At 40.8% G+C, this 20,861-nt stretch overlaps 1 protein-coding gene across 5 annotated transcripts in view; it reads left to right on the top strand.

The window, feature by feature from the left end:
• Positions 1-18,246, top strand: part of SDAD1 (SDA1 domain containing 1) — a 32,267-nt gene extending 14,021 nt beyond the window's left edge. Inside the window, exons 9-22 of one of the 5 annotated variants that reach the window (XM_023744816.1) lie at positions 30-131; positions 708-777; positions 2,011-2,114; positions 5,844-5,901; positions 6,885-6,943; positions 7,582-7,658; positions 8,437-8,534; positions 8,642-8,718; positions 9,556-9,685; positions 11,732-11,859; positions 11,994-12,184; positions 12,291-12,375; positions 13,501-13,662; positions 15,461-18,246. In XM_023744816.1, coding sequence (XP_023600584.1) covers positions 30-131; positions 708-777; positions 2,011-2,114; positions 5,844-5,901; positions 6,885-6,943; positions 7,582-7,658; positions 8,437-8,534; positions 8,642-8,718; positions 9,556-9,685; positions 11,732-11,859; positions 11,994-12,184; positions 12,291-12,375; positions 13,501-13,662; positions 15,461-15,508 — 1,389 coding nt within the window. In that variant the 3' untranslated portion in view covers positions 15,509-18,246. Of the gene's footprint in view, positions 1-29; positions 132-707; positions 778-2,010; positions 2,115-5,843; positions 5,902-6,884; positions 6,944-7,581; positions 7,659-8,436; positions 8,535-8,641; positions 8,719-9,555; positions 9,686-11,702; positions 11,860-11,993; positions 12,185-12,290; positions 12,376-13,500; positions 13,663-15,460 lie in introns of those variants that run through there. The other 4 variants (XM_006103515.3, XM_023744818.1, XM_023744817.1 and 1 more) reach the window with 4 other exon arrangements.
• The last annotated feature ends 2,615 nt before the right edge of the window (positions 18,247-20,861 follow it).

Genomic DNA, 20,861 nt, shown 5'->3' with positions numbered 1-20,861 from the left:
ACAGTTTTACAAAGTAGGTTTTTTTTTAGGATGAAGGACCAACAGCAAGAGACCTGCTAGTACAGTATGCCACAGGGAAGAAAAGCTCCAAGCACAAGAAGAGGTTGGAAAAGGCTATGAAAGTGCTCAAGGTGAGATTTGTACCTGGGAAATGAAGTTAGGAATCATTAGAATGTAGAAAAGGTTTTTAGCAAAAGCTTTTAAGAATTTGAAATAAAGCACATTTCTGAAAGACTTACTAGTAGAAATGTGTAATGAGTTTTTAAGCACTAATTTTGGGATGAATTTAATTTTCAGCTCTAGCAAAATCTGTGACTTGAATAAATTAGATTAAATTTACTTTTCACTTGTTCTGATTGAGATGACCTATATTAGGATATCTTTGGTAGGCATATCTTCTCAGAAGAGTACATGAATAAAATACATTTTATATTTTGTAATGATTATTCTGAGAATCATTAATTTGGCCCTTACGTGGTTAATTTTTATATTGCCAAATTCCTTTAAGTTTTACTAGTGAATCTTAAAAGACAAAAACCATCTATACTCTTTTTATGAAAGAAAGGTTTTTAGAACAAAGATTTTGTCTTCTTTTTAAACAGTGTGGTGGACTTGATGACAACTTTTAGCACATTAGCACATTTAACCCCAAGGGCCTCATTACTGTAATTCAAAAAGTAAATGTTTTTTCTTTCCCTTTGTTTCAGAAACAAAAGAAGAAGAAAAAACCAGAGGTGTTTAACTTTTCAGCTATTCACTTGATTCATGATCCTCAAGGTACTATAATTATGACTTTGCAATTTCTTATTGGCCTGATCTCTGCCTAGTTAGTTTCCTACCTTCAGAGTTACCAGGGAATATAAGATCCCTGGGGCTTAATAGACAATCAGTAAATACTTAGTTGTTCCTAGTTGGTGGTAACTGTTACTAGTTTATGTTCTGAAACAGTGATTCTCAGTCATAGCAAAATAAGAAAAATATGGAAGAACAGCTCTCTCTAAAATTTTTATTTTAACAACACAATAATGGTAGGACAACATTGTGCTCGACTAAATGAAAAATTGATGATCTTTTGTCCTTTTTTTAAAGAAAAAACAAAAAACTGGTCTGTGGAAACCAAAAGTTTGAGAAACCTTATTCTAGAACACCAGTTCTCAAACTGGAATGCAAATTGGACTCACTCAGAGAATTTATAAACAATACTGGTGCTTGGGTCCTGTTATCCCCAGAGACTGATTAGTTGGTATTGGGTGCAGTTGGACATTGGGGCTTTTATTTTTATTTTTTTATTAGTATTGATTTCATAGAGGAAGGGAGAAGGAGAGAGAGACAGAAACATCAGTGATGAGAGAGAATCATTGATCAGTTGCCTCCTACACATCCCACACTGGGGATTGAACCGGCAACCTGGGCATATGCCCTGACCAGGAATCAAACCATGATCTCCTGGTTCATAGGCCAATGCTCAACCACTGAGCCACACTGGCTGGGTGACATTCGGGCTTTTAAATGCTCTGTACAGGAGTGTTTGCTGGCCCCTCCTCTAGGTCAGTGTTTCTCAAACTTTAAGGTGCATATAGAATCACCTGGGGATCCTGTTAAAGTGCAGATTGATTCAGTAGGTCTGGCTTGGGACCTGAGATTCTGTATTTCTACAAAAGTACCATGTGGACCAGCTGCTGGTGTTCTGTGGACCACATGTTGAGAAACTGAAGTTGAAGAACAACTGTTAAATGGAGCACCTATTAAACAGTCACTGAGCATGTTGATGCTTAAAACCTTGAGCATCCTTAAGACCTAACTTGCGGCATTATTGAAACTGTATTGACCCGTGTGTGAATCTTTTCACCTTCTGTCATACTGCTGTTTATACCATCCTGGTTCAACAGAGTGATTTCAGGTACAGCCATACCAGAGTCGCTGATCTAACTCCTGCCTTTCTCTACATCTGTAAGATAATGTTGTACAGACCATGGACCCATAGTGTACTTTTCTGATACTTTCTTTTAGATTTTGCAGAAAAACTACTAAAGCAGCTAGAGAGCTCAAAGGAGAGGTTTGAAGTGAAGATGATGCTCATGAACCTCATTTCCAGATTGGTGGGAATTCACGAGGTTTGAATTACATTGTTTCTCTTGGTGGATATTGGAAATAGAATTATTTTTGCTAAAAGAAAGCCTCTAAGGTAGTAGAGTGGCTTAATTTTATCCCCCAAATCATTTAAATTCATACAATTTAGAGAAGAATAAAATCTTTTACTCTGAAAATACTATTATTATCATTTTTTTTCTTATTAGTAAGTATAAATGTTAAATTGTATATATATTTATGGACAGGACATTTTGTGTTCTATTTTTCTTATTTTGTTTCACATACATTTTTCTGAGCCAACACAACCTACATATTTTTATTGCCTATTACTACATTTCACAGGTGTTTTTTTTTGTTTTTTTTAAAATATATTTTATATTTTTTTTTAAATTTATTAAATCTTTATTGTTCAGATTACATTTGTTCCTCTTTTTTTCCCCCCCATAACTCCCCTCCTCCCCGTTCCCGCCCCACCCTCCGCCCTCACTCCCCACCCACTGTCCTCATCCATAGGTGCACGATTTTTGTCCAGTCTCTTCCCGCATCTCCCATTCCCCTTTCCCCCACCCAAGAATAGTCAGTCCATTCCCTTTCTATGTCCCTGATTCATTATAATCACCAGTTCATTCTGTACTTCAGATTATTTATTCACTTGATTCTTAGATTCACTTGTTGATAGATGCATGTTTGTTGTTCACAATTTGTATCTTTACCTTTTTCTTCTTCCTCTTCTTAAAGAATACCTTTCAGCATTTCGTCTAATACTGGTTTAGTGGTGATGAACTCCTTTAGCTTTTCCTTATCTGTGAAGCTCTTTATCTGACCTTCAATTCTGAATGATAGCTTTGCTGGGTAAAGTAATCTTGGTTGTAGGTTCTTGCTATTCATCACTTTGAATATTTCTTGCCACTCCCTTCTGGCCTGCAAAGTTTCTGTTGAGAAATCAGCTGACAGTTGTATGAGTACTCCCTTGTACTCCCTTGTAGGTAATTGAGTCTCTTTCTCTTGCTGCTTTTAAGATTCTCTCTTTGTCTTTTGCTCTTGGCATTTTAATTATGATGTGTCTTGGTGTGGTCCTCTTTGGATTCCTTTTGTTTGGGGTTCTCTGCGCTTCTTGGACCTGTAAGGCCATTTCTTTCACCAGGTGGGGGAAGTTTTCTGTCATTATTTCTTCAAATAGGTTTTCAATATCTTGCTCTCTCTCATCTTCTGGCACCCCTATTATTCTGATGTTTGTACGCTTGAAGCTGTCCCAGAGGCTCCTTACACTATCTTCATATTTTCGGATTCTTTTTTCATTTTGCTTTTCTGGTTGGGTGTTTTTTGCTTCTTCGCATTTCAAATCTTTGACTTGATTCTTGCGCTCCTCTGGTCTGCTATTGGGTGTCTGTATAATATTCTTTATTTCAGTCAGTGTATGCTTAATCTCTAGTTGGTTCTTTATCATAACATCGAGGGTCTCATTACATTTCGTGAGGCTCTCATCAAGTTTATTGGCAGCTTGTAGCACATTATTGCAAGCCCTCAAAATTGCGTTTTTTAGCTCTATATCCTCCATTTCTGTCATGTTTTTTTGTCTCCGCATTTTTTATGCTTTCTTGGTGCACCCCCTTGTGGTCTTTGTGCGCAGTCTTGTTCTAGTTAAGCCTTGATTTTTTTAGTTAATACTGAGGGATTTGACCACCAGGCCGACTGGCTGTAGGAATCAGCTGTGGGAAAACTTCTGTCCTCTGGGGAGGTGCTAATCTAGCCTTTGCCTGAGGCGATCCAGCAAATGGCTCTGCGCAGGGCTTGGGTGGGGCGGGTCGCAGGGGATCAACAGGGCGGGCGGAGGGAGCAGTTATGTCTGCTCTCAGTCCCGTTCCTAGAGGCTCTGCTTCTCAGAACCCCGGCAGCCGCTGCAAACCTCGGAGAAAAAGCTGCCCTCAGATTTCAACTGATGCCGGACAATCCCGCTTCTCCCGTCTGAGTCTGAGTCCCTAGAGACTCGCCCGGATCTGGAGCCCAGAGTCTGAGACTCACTTAGACAACCGCGCCCTCAGCCACCAGCCCACTTTGCGCGAGCACCTCCGCACCTTTAAATTTTCCACACTGTGCCTCCTCTGAGCCTCGGCACGCTGCTTTCTTTCCTTCTAATTGAAGAGTCTCTCCTCAGCCAGCCTTCCTGTGGTTCTGGGTGATGTTCGTTCCGTCTTTTAGTTGTATTTTTGAAGTGGTTGTTTGCGGCAGCAGTCTTCGGTGTTTACCTATGCCGCCATCTTGGTCTTTTTTTTTCTAAATATATTTTATTGATTTTTTACAGAGAGGAAGGGAGAAAGATAGAGAGTTAGAAACATCGATGAGAGAGAAACATCAATCAGCTGCCTCCTGCACATCTCCCACTGGGGATGTGCCCGCAACCCAGGTACATGCCCTTGACCGGAATCGAACCTGGGACCTTTCAGTCCGCAGGCCGACGCTCTATCCACTGAGCCAAACCGGTTTCGGCATTTCACAGTTTATTCCTTCATAGCTTTCCTAAGTTCCAGACCCCTCTAGTAGGAGATTGTCATGTTTGCAAAGCTGAATTCTGTGCTCATTTATTTTATGTTAAGTTAGACTGCAAGAGCTCCTTGGTGATTTTATAGATATATATATATATAATGTATGGAAACTTCCCACACACTCTTGGACCAAATGGCATTGTAGAAGAGATTCCCAAAAATTTAGGCCGTGAAGAAATGACCATTGAGGTTGTTCCCCATTATTTTGCTCTTGTGACTAGTGCTGCTATTCTGAAAATCATTGAATATGTTGCTTTCTTCAAAAAAATTTTTTAATTAAAAAAGTAAAACAGGTTTGGCTTATTTACTGAAAATTAAACAGTATAGACATAGATCAACTTAAAAATGAAAGCACTCATTCTCTTTCTCTAAGAAAAACAACACTTTTGTGAATAAACTGCTTTTTCTCTATGGTCTACAGATCTAAGGCAGGATTGCCAAGTCAATTCTTGATATATTTGTGTGGTAATTTTATGTCCAACCTGAATTTGAGCTTGATAACCAAAAGCGGTTTGTAATTTAAGCATGGTTGATGGAAATGATACAGAGTTTCACAACTGACTACAATTGGACATCCATCTTTATATTGAACCCAAACCTTCCCTGTTACTTTGGCCATGGTTTTGTTCTGTGGGTAAAATAGAAAAAATTAATTTATTTTCACATAATGAACTTTGATAGACTGGTCCATCTCCAAATTTCCTCTTCTTAAAGTTAAAAATTGCAACTGCTTGCCCTGGCCGGTGTGGCTCAGTTGGTTGGAGCATTGTCCTATACACCAAAAGGCGGCAGGTTCAATTTCCAGTCAGGGCACATACCCAGGTTGTTGTTTCAACCCCAGATGGGAGGCAACCAACGCATGTTTGTCACATCGATGTTTTTCTCCCTCCTTCTCTCGCTCCCCCTCTCCCTGTCTCTAAAATCAGTTTTAAAAATGGCAATTGCTTTAATAACGGGACCCATGTCACCTTGATTAGGTATACTCCAGAGTGGTAGTGTTTTTTCTCTAAAATAGAGCTCTGAGTAATTCCTCCAAAGTGGTTGGTCTGGTATCTAATAATAAAACGAGAATTGTGGTGTTTTTGGTGATCAGATTATAGTAGATGCTATTTAGATTTGAACTTAGTGATATAATTGGATTTGGAAAAGTGAACTTATAGTTTAGCTTTAGTTACAGAAATTTTAAAGTTTGCGTTTTTCCCCCCACAGCTTTTTCTTTTCAACTTCTATCCCTTTGTGCAAAGGTTTCTGCAGCCCCACCAAAGAGGTAAGTTGCACACTCATATGTTTCTTTGGTCATCTAGGTCATCTAGGGGTTAAAATAACCATCCAGAATTTTTTCTTCTGTAATTTGTAAAGATAAAGAGTTAGGAGTGTGCCGAAACCGGTTTGGCTCAGTGGATAGAGCATCGGCCTGCGGACTGAAAGGTCCCAGGTTCGATTCCGGTCAAGGGCATGTACCTGGGTTGCGGGCACATCCCCAGTAGGAGATGTGCGGGAGGCAGCTGATCGATGTTTCTCTCTCATCGATGTTTCTAACTCTCTATCTCTCTCCCTTCCTCTCTGTAAAAAATCAATAAAATATATTTTTAAAAAAAAAGAGTTAGGAGTGAGATGTGTTGTTTGAGAAAAGGGGAGAGAAACTCATGTTTTCTTTCCAGAATCTTCCCTGGGTTAATTGTTCTGCTCATCAACTTTAAAAAATAATTATGGGTGGTGGGGGTGGAAAGACGAATGAATTGGTTTCTCAAAGCAAGTCTTTTTTTAAAGTAGTCCTTCATCTGCAGTTTTGCTTTTATAGCTTCAGTTACCCGAGGTTCAAAAAAAAATTTAAATGGAAAATTCCAGAAATAAACAGTTCATAAGTTTATATTGCACACCATTTTGAATAGCTCCTTCAAAAGTGTAACATTAACACAATGTAGCCAATTTCTTCCTTGAAACTTAGGGTGGTCACAAGGGAATAGAGTACTCAGATCCTGTATATGTCCAGGTGAAAATAAGAGTTTTAAGGAAAGAGGAAGCAAAATAAGGACAGTAGGGAGTGCTGGGGCAGGTTCTATTTTAGATTATGCGATTAGACATTTTGATAAGGCAGCAGTTGAGTAGGTGCTTAAAGGAAGCAAGGGGGCGGAGTGTTCATGTGGAGTAAGCAGCAGCGGTAGGGCCAGAATGTCCTTACCATGTTTGCTATAGTTCAGAGAACAGCAGTAAACCCACTATGACCTTTCTAACCTCTTACATTTTTAGAAGTAACAAAGATCCTTCTGTTTGCTGCACAAGCATCTCATCACCTAGTACCCCCAGAGGTGAGAAGTCTTAAACCTTACTTTTGTCTGGATCTAGTACATCGCAGTGTTACCATTAAGTATATCATGTGGCTTTTCCCACAGGGATTACTGTCCCTCCCACCCTTATTTATTTATTTATTTATTTTATTTTGAGTAGAAGCGACTTTAACTCTTAGGGAGATATATACAGAAGTTTACTTACAGAAACTGAAAAAAAAATTACTATAGGAAGTAAACTGTTTTGGACAAGTTGTTGAGAATTCTTATTTTAATTGCCAAGTTTTATGATGGGAGGTCAAGAATATGAGTAAGTTTGTCCTTACTTTTGGTTAAATGTGATTACTTTTCAAAGCTGATAATGCCTTTCTTTGATTTAAACGGTATTGGGATTGGATTATCCTGGGTCAAAGCAATTTCTTTAATCCATATTGAAAACTAACCTTAAAGGAGAGCAAAATTTAATCTGAAGTTCGCTACAGAGACGAAAACCCAAAGTAGAGTATTTTTATCTGTCCTCCTCAGTCTTAATTCCGTCACACTCCCAAACTGAAGGTGGAATGCTGTTTCCTACTGTGAATAATCTGTTGTGCTTCATCCTCAAATATTTGAGTAGGTGCAGATGTCTTACCAGCACTCTTCTTTTATTCCCAATTCAGGTCATTCAATCCTTGCTCATGACTGTGGCCAACAATTTTGTTACCGACAAGAACTCTGGGGAAGTCATGACAGTAGGGTATGTAGAATGTGGCTGGGGGCACTGGATGTTTTTAATGTACTCGGTTAGCTTTACATGACCAGGATGGAAGTTTCAGCTGGCAGTGTGGCCTCAAAATATACTTTAGTCTTCTCAGGAGGCTTGATATTTTTACTTTATTGGTCAGAATTTTGAGGAGGGAGTCAGATAAAAGATATTTGTCTTTCTAATCAACATTTTGTTTTTTTACTAGCTTCACTTTTTCAAATGAATGTTTGGCGATCAGCATTTTTCTCCTGTCTCTATCCTGAATTCATATCTTCCCCTGGAACAAATGATTTATTGTTGAATCACTCTAATTCCTAGACAGTAGCCCTTTTGATTCATTTAAAAATGCTTAATGAGTGTGAGTACTGGTTTAACAATGATCTAATCTGTCCTGATAACTAAGCAGTATGTTGAGAGCTACTTTTTATGGACTTATTGCTAGGATAACAGCTCTAAAAATCTTTAGCTTTTCTTATTTGACCTAGTCCCGTTTCCCCTTAGAGTTAGCAAGTGAATGCTACCATTATTTACTTTGTAAAGAAGATACTATTTCCTATATCACTGTAGGGGAAATGGTAGTAAGCTCTCTGGAACAAAGCCCTCTAAGGCTGCCCACTCTCACATTCTCTCCTGTGTTGCAGTTTTAGAGACCTAAGCTCTATAAAACCCAACTTCTTCTATCCCTTTTTAGTCTTTTTAGGACACCTTCTTAAATTGAACCATATGAAATTGCTTTTTGGGTTCTTTTGAATGTTTTTTCCTTTTCTAGAATTAATGCTATAAAGGAGATAACAGCTCGATGTCCTCTAGCCATGACTGAAGAACTTCTCCAAGACCTGGCTCAGTATAAAACACACAAAGATAAGAGTAAGTTGCATGTTAGTCTCTGTAGACCAAAGAATATAGGATGATTCATTTTTATCTCAAAAGACACTTAGCTCTGGAGTTTCTAAATTAAAGGTCTAATTTTACAGATGTAATGATGTCTGCTAGAACTTTGATTCAGCTCTTCCGAACACTGAATCCTCAGATGTTACAGAAGAAATTCCGGGTAGGTGAAGCGTGCATATATTGATCTAAAGGGTATGGTCTCAGAAGGTGAGAGTGATCCTACAGTTTGAGTTTAAGTGTTTGTGAGGCTTACATTATGAGTATTGGTGATATGCCTGGTTTATTCTTTAAGCTCAGAATACAATTGATTGAATACCATTGCCTTAAATATTTGATGACAACTGAGTCTTATAGATCAGTCAGGCTGTTTAATCATTAATCGATTGAAATCCCAAAGATTAATCAGTAGCTGATGCCAGTATTGAATGGGCAATCCCCAGACAGATACCACCTCTTTGGAGTTGCAAGGGAAGAGAGATGGGTGTATGTGACAGAAAAAGAGATGGTGATCTCAAGACTTAAGAATCAGAACAGAGCCCTGGCCAGTGTTGCTAAGTGGTTAGAGCATCAGCCTGCACACGAAGGGTCTTGGGTCTGATTCTGGTCAAGGTTGTGGACCTGGGTTGCAGGTTTGATCCTGTCCCCGGTCAGGGTGTATGCAGGAGGCAACCAATCAATCTATGTCTCTTTCTCACATCGATGTCTCTCTCCCCATCTCTCTCTTTCTCAACAACAACAACAAAAAAGGAATCCTAATGGATATTCTCTAATAACTTCCAGTTTCCTGATCTGGATCAGAAGAGAGCGGGAAAATAGTGGACAGAGTTCTCACTGGGAAATTTACATTGACCCAAGGCATATATGGATTGATCTTTGTCATTTGATTACTTCATTTTTTGTGATTCTCCCCTCTAAATTCATAATCCTAGGAAATCCTTTTCATGAATAATGATTTACAATCTAAGAACCATATTAAAAACAATTTCCTTTCCTTTAGGGTAAGCCTACAGAGGCCTCTGTAGAAGCAAGAGTACAAGAATATGGAGAACTAGATGCTAAAGATTACATCCCAGGAGCAGAAATTCTAGAAATTGAAAATGGAGAAGAGAATGCGGAAAACGATGAAGGTTCATTTTTATTTCACCATTATTTGGGACATAGTCACTCCTATATCTGTATTGACCTTGAAATCTTTACGCTATTGAACATTCAGCAGTGACTTTATGCCAGGCACTGTTACAAGCCTTGGGGATCAAATGGGCATGGTTCCTGCTACTAGGGAACTTACATTCGAGTTTAGATGTCTTTTCATGTTCTTCAGGGTGGCTGCCCCTTACCAATGGTATGCTGGTCACTTGGGAAAGATAATGGTTTTTTGTTGATTGCCTGGAAAAAAAAATGATGTATTTATTAGTCCTTAGCAATCTTCCAAAATTCTCCTGTTGAAAAAGGCTTGTTGAATTTGTTGAAGAATGCTTGAGGATCTCCATTCTGACTTTCTTATATTGGTTGCTAAAGTCCTGTCTTTTTCCTGTTCATTCATTCATGATTTCAGCAAAGCTTTTTTAAGCATTAGCTGTGGGCTGGCCACTGTCAATACAAGGATGAATGATATGGTTCCTGCCCTGCAGGCATGAAAAAAAGAGCTGAGAATAAAGTGTTACTAGGATTTATAATTGGAGTGAGGCATAAGGGCAGGAGAGAGGTCAGGTCAACCTCCAAGGTTCAGAAAAGGCCTCAAGGAGATGGTAACCCATAAGCTGTATTTTGAATTATAAGTGAGGAATGGTAGAACAATGGAGACTTTCCAGGCAAACTGTGAGCAAAGACCTAAAGGATTTGGCCAACTTACAGTGCAGAATATAAAGTAGACAATAGTCAAATAGTAGACTAGAGTCTGAGTTGGGCCTTACCATGACTGGTTGTGTATATGCCATACCAAAGAGCTGGGACACTATTATATAGAACACTAGAAGCCCGGTGCACGAATTTGTGCACTAGTGGGGTCCCTTGGCCTGGCCTCTGGGATCGGGCCAAAACCGGCTCTCTGATATATCCCGAGAGGTCCCAGATTGTGAGAGGGCACAGGCTAGGCTGAGGGACCCCACCAGTGCATGATTGGGGCCAGGGAGGGACGTGGGAGGTTGGCCAGCCAGGGAGGAACCATGGGAGGGCTCTGGAGCATGTCTAGCCCGTCTCAGTCCCGATTGGCTGGACCCCAGCAGCAAGCTAACCTACCGGTCAGAGTGTCTACCCCCCTGGTGGTCAGTGCATGTCATAGCGAGTGGTTGAGCGGCCTTAGATATCATTAGCATATTACACTTTGATTGGTTGAATGGACAACCGGACACTTAGCATATTAGGCTTTTATTATATAGGATGAGGAACCACTGAGATTGTAAGTAGCTGATTTTGAAAGCGTACTATGGTGGCTCCATTAAGAACACTAATACCCCTTTATTGTGATGTCTGCAAGGTGTTTTTTGTTTGTTTGTTTTTAATATGTTTTTTATTGATTTTCTAGAGCAAAAGGAAGGGAAAGGGAGAGAGATAGAAACACATTGATAGGCTGCCTCCTGCATGCACCCTACTGGGGATCTGGATCACAACCTGGCATGGTCCCTGACTGGGAAACCAGTGCCCTTTTGGTGCACAGGATGATGCCAAACCAACTGTGCCACACTAGCCAGGGCTGCAAGGTTTTTTAACATCCAAAATCTTCTACCTCAGTTCTCTGAATGACTGTTCTAACCAGTTTCTAAAAACATTTCTTAATGTGCTTAGAAGAGTTGGGTACTTCCTTTGTAGCCAAGATAACTGTACTGTACAAGTGCAGTTTGATGTACATGGTTTGGTGGGAAGAACGTGGTCTCTGGAGTCAAACATGATTTTCAGAATTTCAGTGTAGGCTGCATTTTCTGACTGGCCTGGAACAGGTGCCTTAACGCAATATCCTGTTCCTCTTCTATTGAGTCTTGAGGGTTAGAGAAAGTGAAAGAATTCGGCCGAGGGTAGATACTTGGTCAGTGTTTAATTCCCATTCCTACAATGAATTAAATTGATGTGGCTTATTTAACAATAAATACTGATCAATCCTTGGTTTGTAGAGCATCTATTTGAGGTTCATAACCTTACTTTCACTTGATTTATCTCCACTTGCCATGAGTACTCAGCACAAAGCGATAGACTACCTGTGCTCTCTCACACAGACGGGTGGGAAAGTGCCAGTCTCAGTGAGGAGTCAGATGACGGGGAGTGGGTTGACGTGCACCACTCTTCTGATGAAGAACAGCAAGAAATCGTAAGTTTCAACATTTCCTTCTATCAGTGCATCACTCCAGTGTTCATTAAGGCTTAATTCATGCTGAGCCTTACTGAGGGACTGAGCTCTCACCTGAGCTTGTAGCCTTGAAAGCCTTTGCTGTGTCCTTAAAGGCTAAGAAGCTGAGCAGCATGCCTGTGGAGGAGCGGATAGCCAAAGCTGCAGCCGTCAGCACCAGCCGAGTTTTAACTCAGGAAGACTTCCAGAAAATCCGCCTGGCCCAGATGAGGAAGGAACTCGACGCTGCCCCCGGGAAAGCCCAGAAGAGGAACTATATCGAAATAGACAGTGATGAAGATTCCAGGTACAGCAGCACATGCCCTAGGTCTTTAGGCAGCTCCCATGGTAATGAAAGTATTAGAGAGAGGAATTCCACCCTTGTTTCATGTTACATTTTTCCTTCATCTCAGGGGCGAGTTGCTTTCTCTTCGGGACATTGAACGCCTTCATAAAAAGCCAAAGTCTGACAAGGAGACAAGACTAGCAACTGCAATGGTGAGTGAGGCATACTGTTCCCTAGTCCTGTAAACAGAAAACAAAGAAATGAAACATGACCCAGAACTTGTATAGGCACAGAATGGTAGTATTTTACTTTAATGTTTTGACTAAAGCTGTACTGAACATAGAATAAAATGCACAGGCATGAGGCGTTCAGTTAGATGAGCTTAACAACTAGGCAGCCATGTAACTACCATCCAAAACATGTTGTAGATAACAGGAAGCACCATTACATGTTCATGGTATCAGGGAGGCTCAGAACACTACCAGAGCTGATAGAAAAGCAGGGGAGTGTTTGCAGTCATTAAGGAAAAGGCAGACAGTTGGAGTCTGCCTCTGGCAAGTACGGTGTGGTTGCACCCCGCCGACATTTCCACCTTTATTTTCTGTGCCTTTGCTTGTCTTAGGCATCAGGCCATCCTGGCTCCACATCACCCTCTGCATTCCGTTTGTACTAAAATCTGTTCAGTTAAGTTAAAAAAAAACCATGTTCTTTCTCCACACCTTTCCATATGCTATTATTCCTATTTCCTGAAATGCTCTACCCCTTTTTCTCCTTTCCCCTTACCATGAATGCCTTCATCCTGCAAAAAAAAAGCTCACAGGTCTCCCTTTCTAGGAGGTTCCTCGGACCTCACCAAGCTGAATTATTATGACTTTTTTTGCCTCCACTTTTTTTTTCTCTTTTTATTGATTAAGGTTTTACATATGTGTCCTTATCCCCCCCATTACTCCCCCACCCCCCTGCTCATACCCTCACCCCCCTGGTGTCTGTGTCCATTGGTTAGGCTTATATGCATGCATACAGGTCCTTTGGTTGATCTCTCCCCCTTACCCCCACCCTCCCCTACCTTCCCTCTGAGATTGGAGCATCTGATCAATGCTTCTCTGTTTCTGTTTTTGTTCATTGGTTTACATTGTTCAATTATGACTTTTTTCCCATGAGCTCCTTGCCCCATTACAGTTGATCACGGTCCATTTCCCCTGGACTGAGTCCTGGGGAGCAAGGACTGTGTTCCATTCATCTTTGTGTCCTTGGCATCCAGTAGAGCACCTGGCACAGGAGAGATGTGTATATTGATTAGGTAACTCATGAAATGTTTTTTGTGTGTGTGCTGACAGGCTGGAAAGACAGACCGAAAAGAATTTATGAGGAAGAAAACCAAAATGAATCCATTTTCCAGTTCCACAAATAAAGAGAAGAAAAAACAGAAGAACTTCATGATGATGCGGTATAGCCATAATGTCCGCTCAAAAAATAAGCGTTCCTTCCGAGAAAAGCAGGTGAGTTCATCTTGAAACTTGGGATTGTCATTCTAAGACACCTTTACTTTTGGGATGGACTTGTGCCTCTAAAGACCTTGCATTGTGTGTGTCTTAGGATTAATGGGAGTATTATTGGAGAGGTGGAAGATAGGGTGTGTCAGTCCTAGACCTGACTTGGTTGGGACTCATCTGTCCAAAGGGGAGTCTGTTTTTCTCCTCTAAGTAAAAGGGTGCAGTTCATTCTCTTGCTAAAATTCTCTGACATTTATGTGAACTATAGTATAAAAATTGAGTAAGAATTTTTGAGTGCTTATAATATGTCTGGTACTTTTTTAGAAGCAATAATTATATGTGGTAATAGCTCGGAAACAGTTTTAGTGAAGCACACAAACGAAATGGTTCCCCAATGGTTCGTGCCCTTTTGCACAGCCTTTATGCTTACAGGCCTTTGGGATTACATTTTATCTATTTTTGATCTTTCATGGTTAGTTTTTTTCAGTAGTTCATTGTAGTAAAACAAATTTATATTTTAATGTCTTTTTCTACTGGGGGTATACCAGAATGTATCAAACTATTCTGAAGAATCTCCAGGGTATCCGGTCAAGGGTAAACTAGTCTCACATTCTGAACCAGTGTTCCAAAATGCTCAGCCTGAATGCAATGGCCAGCTCTCCAGGTCAGTGTTCTGTCTGGGAACCAAGGCAGTATTAACTTAATTGAGGAACCATTTAAAGTCTACTGTCTGTTTACTTAATCTTCCTGGTTCTAAACTGTGTTATGTAAATAGTAAAGTGACAGTATTTTTAATAGAAGTTGTTGAAATTGAGGTAAAAGGAAAGCTGCCATTTAATATTTAAAATTTCCCAGTTCAATTTAAATTCATAGTTGAATTTATTAATTCCATTAGTTTATCCTTCACCTGCCCTTTGTAAGAGTTTAGGGTTGAGGAAATAGTAATAGTTTATAGGACTTGCTTCATTATGAGATTTTCGTGGCTTTGTTACATTTTAGCTACTTCCTCTCAATTTTAGCATGCCTTTTTTGGCTTGATACAGAAGCTTGGCCTTGTTCCTTGTCAGCATGTTTGTTTAATCAGCATACAGCAATATGAGCAGGTACTGTGATTAAACCAGTTTTACAGATGAGAAAATAATTCATAAATAGATGAGTCTGAGAAATACCTTCTTAGCCATGGAAATTAGGTTAAAATGAACTTGATTTTTTTTCCTGCCTCAAGTGTGCTAGCTATTCTGCCTAACAAAGGAATACCAACACATAGATAAGAGCTAAAGGCAAGGAGCCAATAACTTAAAATCATAAAATTTAAAAACTTAGAACATTTAGATGTAGAGCCAGGCAGCTTCCTCTTCTCCCTCCCCCCAAATGAACACGTGTCCTTTAAAATTCAAAAACTACAGATCTTTAAAAGTTTCTAGGAATCCAAGAGTAATACTTGGGAATTAATGGGATAGTATTCATTACACACTTACAATGTGTACATTGACCTTGGTTGTCTTTTTTAAACTTTGGGTTTATTCATAATGCTCCATCTCTGCACTCTGTAGCTGCTCCTGTTTTGAGCTTTTGTCCCATGTGGTGGGAACAGTATTCAAGAGCTTTGCCTATTTCCTAGCAGTAAGGAGGCCCTAGCCTGGTTACAGATCTGATCTGTTATGGAATATTTCACTATTTGTAGTTTTGGGGGATGACTTCTTGACTTAGTGATTCCATTTTGGTACACTTTCATATAACCACATTATTATAATTTTGTATCCCAAGACTTACCATGTTTAGTTGTCTTTTTCTTATCTTCCAGTTGGCACTACGAGATGCGCTTTTGAAAAAGAGAAAAAGAATGAAGTAACCTGGACAAGCAAGTTTAGCACTCCAAAGAGAATGCTCAATTTGTGTCATTACTCTGAAAATTAATAAACTGAGAATGTTTACATTAAATAGTCCAGAAACACTATACTGTGAAAACCAAAGTAAATTTGGTAGCATTTTGGTGTTTTTATTTTGGAGGTGGATAATGGTGGGAATATTTGAAATGTAAACAGTCGTGATGTTGTAAAATCATTTAGCAGTCATGTGAGAATAAACTCTTCGGTGCCTATTATCACTATCGATGTAAAAATGACCAAAATCCCTCATTAAAGGCATCCACAGCCTATTTGGAGGATGCGGGGGACAGACGTGTGTATATGTGTATCTATGTGCAGTGTAAATAGTTCTCTGGTAGAGATAGGTCCATCTTCCTGTGGGGTCATGGAGATCTTGTAGATGAGCTCTGCAGGGGGCAGGGTTACATATTCTCTTCAAATGAAACAGGACAATGTTACAAGAGTAAGAGGTTCTTACTTGTAAATAGGCTTACCTGCTGAAAACAGGTCCCTGCTGTACAGATTTTGGGTAGACTATTTAGCTCTTTTAGTCCATCCAAAAGATTTAAATATTTTTTGAATGCCAGGTTAAAACCTTGCTTTTTATATTGCCTTAAGTATAAATAGTAATCTTGGAGTGTCTTTATCATTTGGGCTGCTCACGTCCCCATAGAGAAAAAGAAAATCAAATTAGTTTCCTTAGCCTTTTTCACCTTTAATATTTTCAGCCTTGTGTCCAAAGAAAGGTTTCTAATATCAAATAGGTCTTCTTGTGTGTTGAGTGGCTGCATTGGTCTCCCTTCCCTAGGTGTGCTTGGGTAGATTTCAGGGGGCATGAAAGCAGGTCAGTCTCTCTGTTTGCAAGTTGTTGCATTTGGAAAGTTTGTTGCCTTTTACCTCAGATTTCTTAGATAATATTGTAGATGATGAAATTACTCTATATTGCTTTCAAGTAAAAAGCAATTTTCTGCTTACTCTGAATTAGAAAGCAGCTTCTAAAACTACTTTTCTCCTTCCCTTTCAGTATCTTCTGTTCACTTTCTAAGTTCAACTTGAGTTTTATTTGAAGGAAACTGTGTGACTTTCCCCAAAATACTGGGGATTAGTTGTGAAGACCTTGAGGTTTAATGACTCAGTTGCACTGGCCTAGTGAGGGGAGCTCTCAGAGTCAACCTGGGCAACTTCAGTATTTCACAGAATGTGCCCCATGCAAATTTGAATGGTTCAGACTAGAAACTGCTCTCTTTGCACATTTGAACTGTCTCGTGTATCTAGCTTGAGAGAGGGGTAAATAAAACCAAAATGACATAGCAGCCAGGATCCACAGCTTTGCTGCCTGAATTGTGATGGTACCTGAAAATTGCATCCTTTCGCTAGACTTTCACACCCACCTAGGTGCCGAGACACCAAAGTCCATGTGTTCTGACTTCTGTTCTAATGTGGCTTCACCCTGCTCTTAACTGAAATGTATATGCAAGATAGAAAACTAGCTGGCTTACAAGGGTGCAGTCTTAACTCTCTTTTATTTCTTCAGTCCCATAGTATCTTATCTTACTATGGTCCCTTTTATTATTTTATAAATCTCAAGAATATTTTATGTTTGTTTACTATAGATTTGAAGATCAGGCCCTCACAAGGGTGGCTGCTGCCAGCAAAGGCAGAGTAGCCTTTCAGGGTGAAATTTACCTTGAAGAAGCCACCAGGGTCTCTGTTTTAGCTTTTCAGACTCACTTTTTTGTCCGCACTGGGAATGGATCCATTTCTGGGATGAACTCATATTGTCCAAGCTCATATATAGTTACATGAAGCGATGTATAAATCTGGAATGATAATGTATTATGTATGTGATCTTAGCAAATTCCATCGGAAAATAAGCGCCACAAAAGGCAGAGGCTGTTCCCTGCTCTATGCCCAGGCTCAGTAAATATTTGAAACATGACCTCCCTCATTGATCGTTTTGAGGTTCTGAGAACTAATAGCTATTTATAAGAACTTAGCATGGTATTTGCCACAAAGTACGCATTCAGTAAATTTCTCATCAAAGGTTAGATATCGATTAAGTTTTTATTTTATCTTTTGCTTAATTTACTCTTGAAATGACAATTGCAGTTGCTACAAGTATTTGTTTTATCCCTCATCCATTTTGGGGGGAACTAGTTTGAAATACAAAGATATATATTGAATGCTCACTGTATGCAAAGCAGCCTGCTAGATGCTGGGTGGGTTGCAAACACAATGTTTGTGTCATACAGAAACTTTGAAACCCATGAAGGAAATAGACTTTAAAAATAACTATGTAATACAGAGCCACTTACAGAGCTATCAAAAAAGGCACATAGCTTAGGGCAGGGCATCCTGACGAAGGGGCAGTTCAGCTGGCAGGAGGGTTTGCTGACAAACATGCTTAGGATGAACAGGGCAGCAGTAGGAAATGGATTCTTGAATCATCAAAGAAAAAGTTAGGGTTTAAAAATTGGTACAACTTTTTAAAGGTTATTGTTAATTAAATTTTGTTTTGTTACTTCATATTCTAATTCTTTGAAAATTTATAATGTATGTAGAGTGTTGTATGGCAGCTCTGTATTAACCAGAATGTTTAATCAGTTGGAATGCTCTGTTCTTCAAACTATATTAAAACTGTTTTAAAACTATTTTAAACACTTTAAACCTGTTCTACTAAGTGACATCCTTTCATTGTATAAAAAATAAAACTAAAAATTAACTATTGCTGCCCTGACCGGTTTGGTTCAGTGGATAGAGCGTCGGCCTATGCAGTAAAGGGTCCCGGGTTCGATTCCGGTCAAGGGCATGTACCTTGGTTGCGGGCACATGCCCAGTAGGGGGTGTGCAGGAGGCAGCTGATCGATGTTTCTCTCATTGATGTTTCTGACTCGCTATCCCTCTCCCTTCCTCTCTGTAAAAAATCAATAAAATATATTTTTTTAAAAATTAACTATCTACACTAATAAAAGAGAAACATGGTAATTAGCGTACGACCGCTACCCTTTTCATTGGCTAATCAGTGAGTATATGCAAATTAACTGTCAGCCAAGATGGCGGCCGGCAGCCCAGGCACTGAAACGAGCATGAGGCTTGCTTGCTGCGGACTCCAACGTTCCCCGCCTCACTTGCCAGCCACTCAGCTGCAAGTCTAAGCAACTATGTACTATGTTGCAAATAAGCTAAACAAAACACCAGAAACCAGCCGGACTGAAAGCCAGCTGGACCGAAACATTGTATCCATGTTTTCAGCAGCGAGGCCTCAGAGCTAAAGCTGGCCCAGAATTAAAAAAAAAAAAAAAAAGAAAGAAAACAAGGAGCGGTTGGGAGCTTTAGTCACCCGCTTCCGGAAAACAGCCCTCAGCCCCTCACCCAGACTGGCCAGGCACCCCAGTGGGGACACCCACCCTGATCCAGGACACTCTTCAGGGCAAACCAGCCAGCCCCTGCCCATGCACCAAGCCTCTATTCTATATAGTAAAAGGGTAATATGCCTCCAGGCACCGGGATCAGCATGACGGGGCAGTGCCCAAACCCCCTGATCGCCCTGCGGCTCTGTGAGTGACAGGGGGTGGGGCCACAACCTCCCTATCCGCCCTGCTCTGTTCGAGACAGGGGAAGGTACCCCAACCCCCTGATCAGCTCTGCTCTGTGCCTGATAGGGGGGAGCTCCCCAACCCCCTGATCGGCCCTGCTGTGTGTGTGACAGGGTGCAGCGCCCCAACCTCCCCCACTTCCCATGGGCCCTGCTCTGTGTGTGACAGGGTAGAGCCATAACCTCTCCATCAGCCCTGCCCCGAGTGTGACATTGGTGGTGCCCCAACCCCCAGATCGGCCCTGCTCTGTGGGTGATAGAGGGTGGCGCCCCAACCCCCCTCCATGGGCCTTGCTCTGTGTGTGACAGGGTAGAGCCATAACTTCCCCATTGGCCCTGCCCTGAGTGTGACAGGGTGCAGCGCCCCAACCCCCTGATACCTGCTCTGTGAGTGACAGGGGGGAGTTCCTCAACCCCCTGATTGGCCCTGCTCTGTGACAGGGGGCAGCGCCCCAACCCCCTGATCGGCCCTGCTCTGTGCATGACGGGGTGGTGCCGCAACTTCCCCATCGACCCTGCCTTGAGTGTGACAGGGGGCGGTGCCCCAACCCCCCAATCGGCCCTACCCTGAGCGTGACTGAGGGTGGCATCGCAACCTCCCGATCCGCCCTGCTCTGTGCATGACGGGGCGGCGCCCCAACTCCCCAATCGGCCCTGCTCTGAGCCTGACCAGGGGCTGCACTTAGGGATTGGGCCTGCCCTCTGCCACCTGGGAGCAGGCCTAAGCCAGCAGGTCATTATCTCCCGAGGGGTCCCAGACTGCGAGAGGGCACAGGCCGGGCTGGGGGACCCCCCTCCCGCCGCCCCCCGAGTGCACAAATTTTTGTGCACCGGGCCTCTAGTTGCTTACATATTTTTAGAATGTATAAAGAGATTTTTAAAAGATATTGAATTGGAATAGGAAGGTAAATTGCTGACATGGATCGTTTTCTCTTAGTGCAGTTTTTGGTCTGTACATGTTTAAAACGAAACAAGAATGGAAAGCACAGGTCATTCAGTACTATTTAATACCATATATATCAGGGCACTCCTATGTGATCATTTTATTTTCTCCTGCAAATTCTGCTTTCATTTATTTGTCAATTTGATCTCAATATGGAAATGGTTAAACTATGATTTATCCACGTGGTGGAATATTATGTAGCCTTTAAAATGTTTACAATAGGAAATGCTTATAAATGAAATGAACAAAACACAAAGTATTTATAGTATAATCCAATTACACATGAGTGAATAGGGACTAATAAAAGCTCAAGAAACATGCCAAATATTAAACATGGTTTTCTTCGATGTTGGTTGGAATCATGTGAGGGGTTTTTTCTTTCTACTTTACTTTCTGAATCTTTTACAGCATACATGTTTTTACTTATGTCATTGTATGAGAAACAACTTTATTTGAGGCCAGAGAATAAAGTTGCGTTAAGACACTCTCGTGATTTTTTTTTTTTTTTGGACCATTTGGAGGGGAATGTACTTAAACCAAGGCAAGGGTTAATCTGCAGATACGCCAAAGGAGTTGTGATCTCCCCTTCTTAGCCACTCTCTCCTCTTGTTTACTGACAGGGTACTAGATGGGACCCTTTTTCTCTACCCAGCAATCCCCAATGTTAGCTAAAGTGCTATCATATAATAAAAGCCTAATATGCAAATTGACCGAATAGCAGAATGACCGGTCACTATGATGTGCACTGACCACTAGGGGGCAGACACTTAATGCAGGAGCTACCCACAGGCCCCAGACT

The sequence above is a fragment of the Myotis lucifugus genome, unplaced genomic scaffold (genome assembly GCF_000147115.1).
Source record: "Myotis lucifugus unplaced genomic scaffold, Myoluc2.0 scaffold_487, whole genome shotgun sequence".
Classification (NCBI taxonomy): Eukaryota; Metazoa; Chordata; class Mammalia; order Chiroptera; family Vespertilionidae; genus Myotis; species Myotis lucifugus.
Note: the sequence above shows the minus strand (reverse complement) of the source record. Positions and strands in the feature narration are given on the sequence as shown.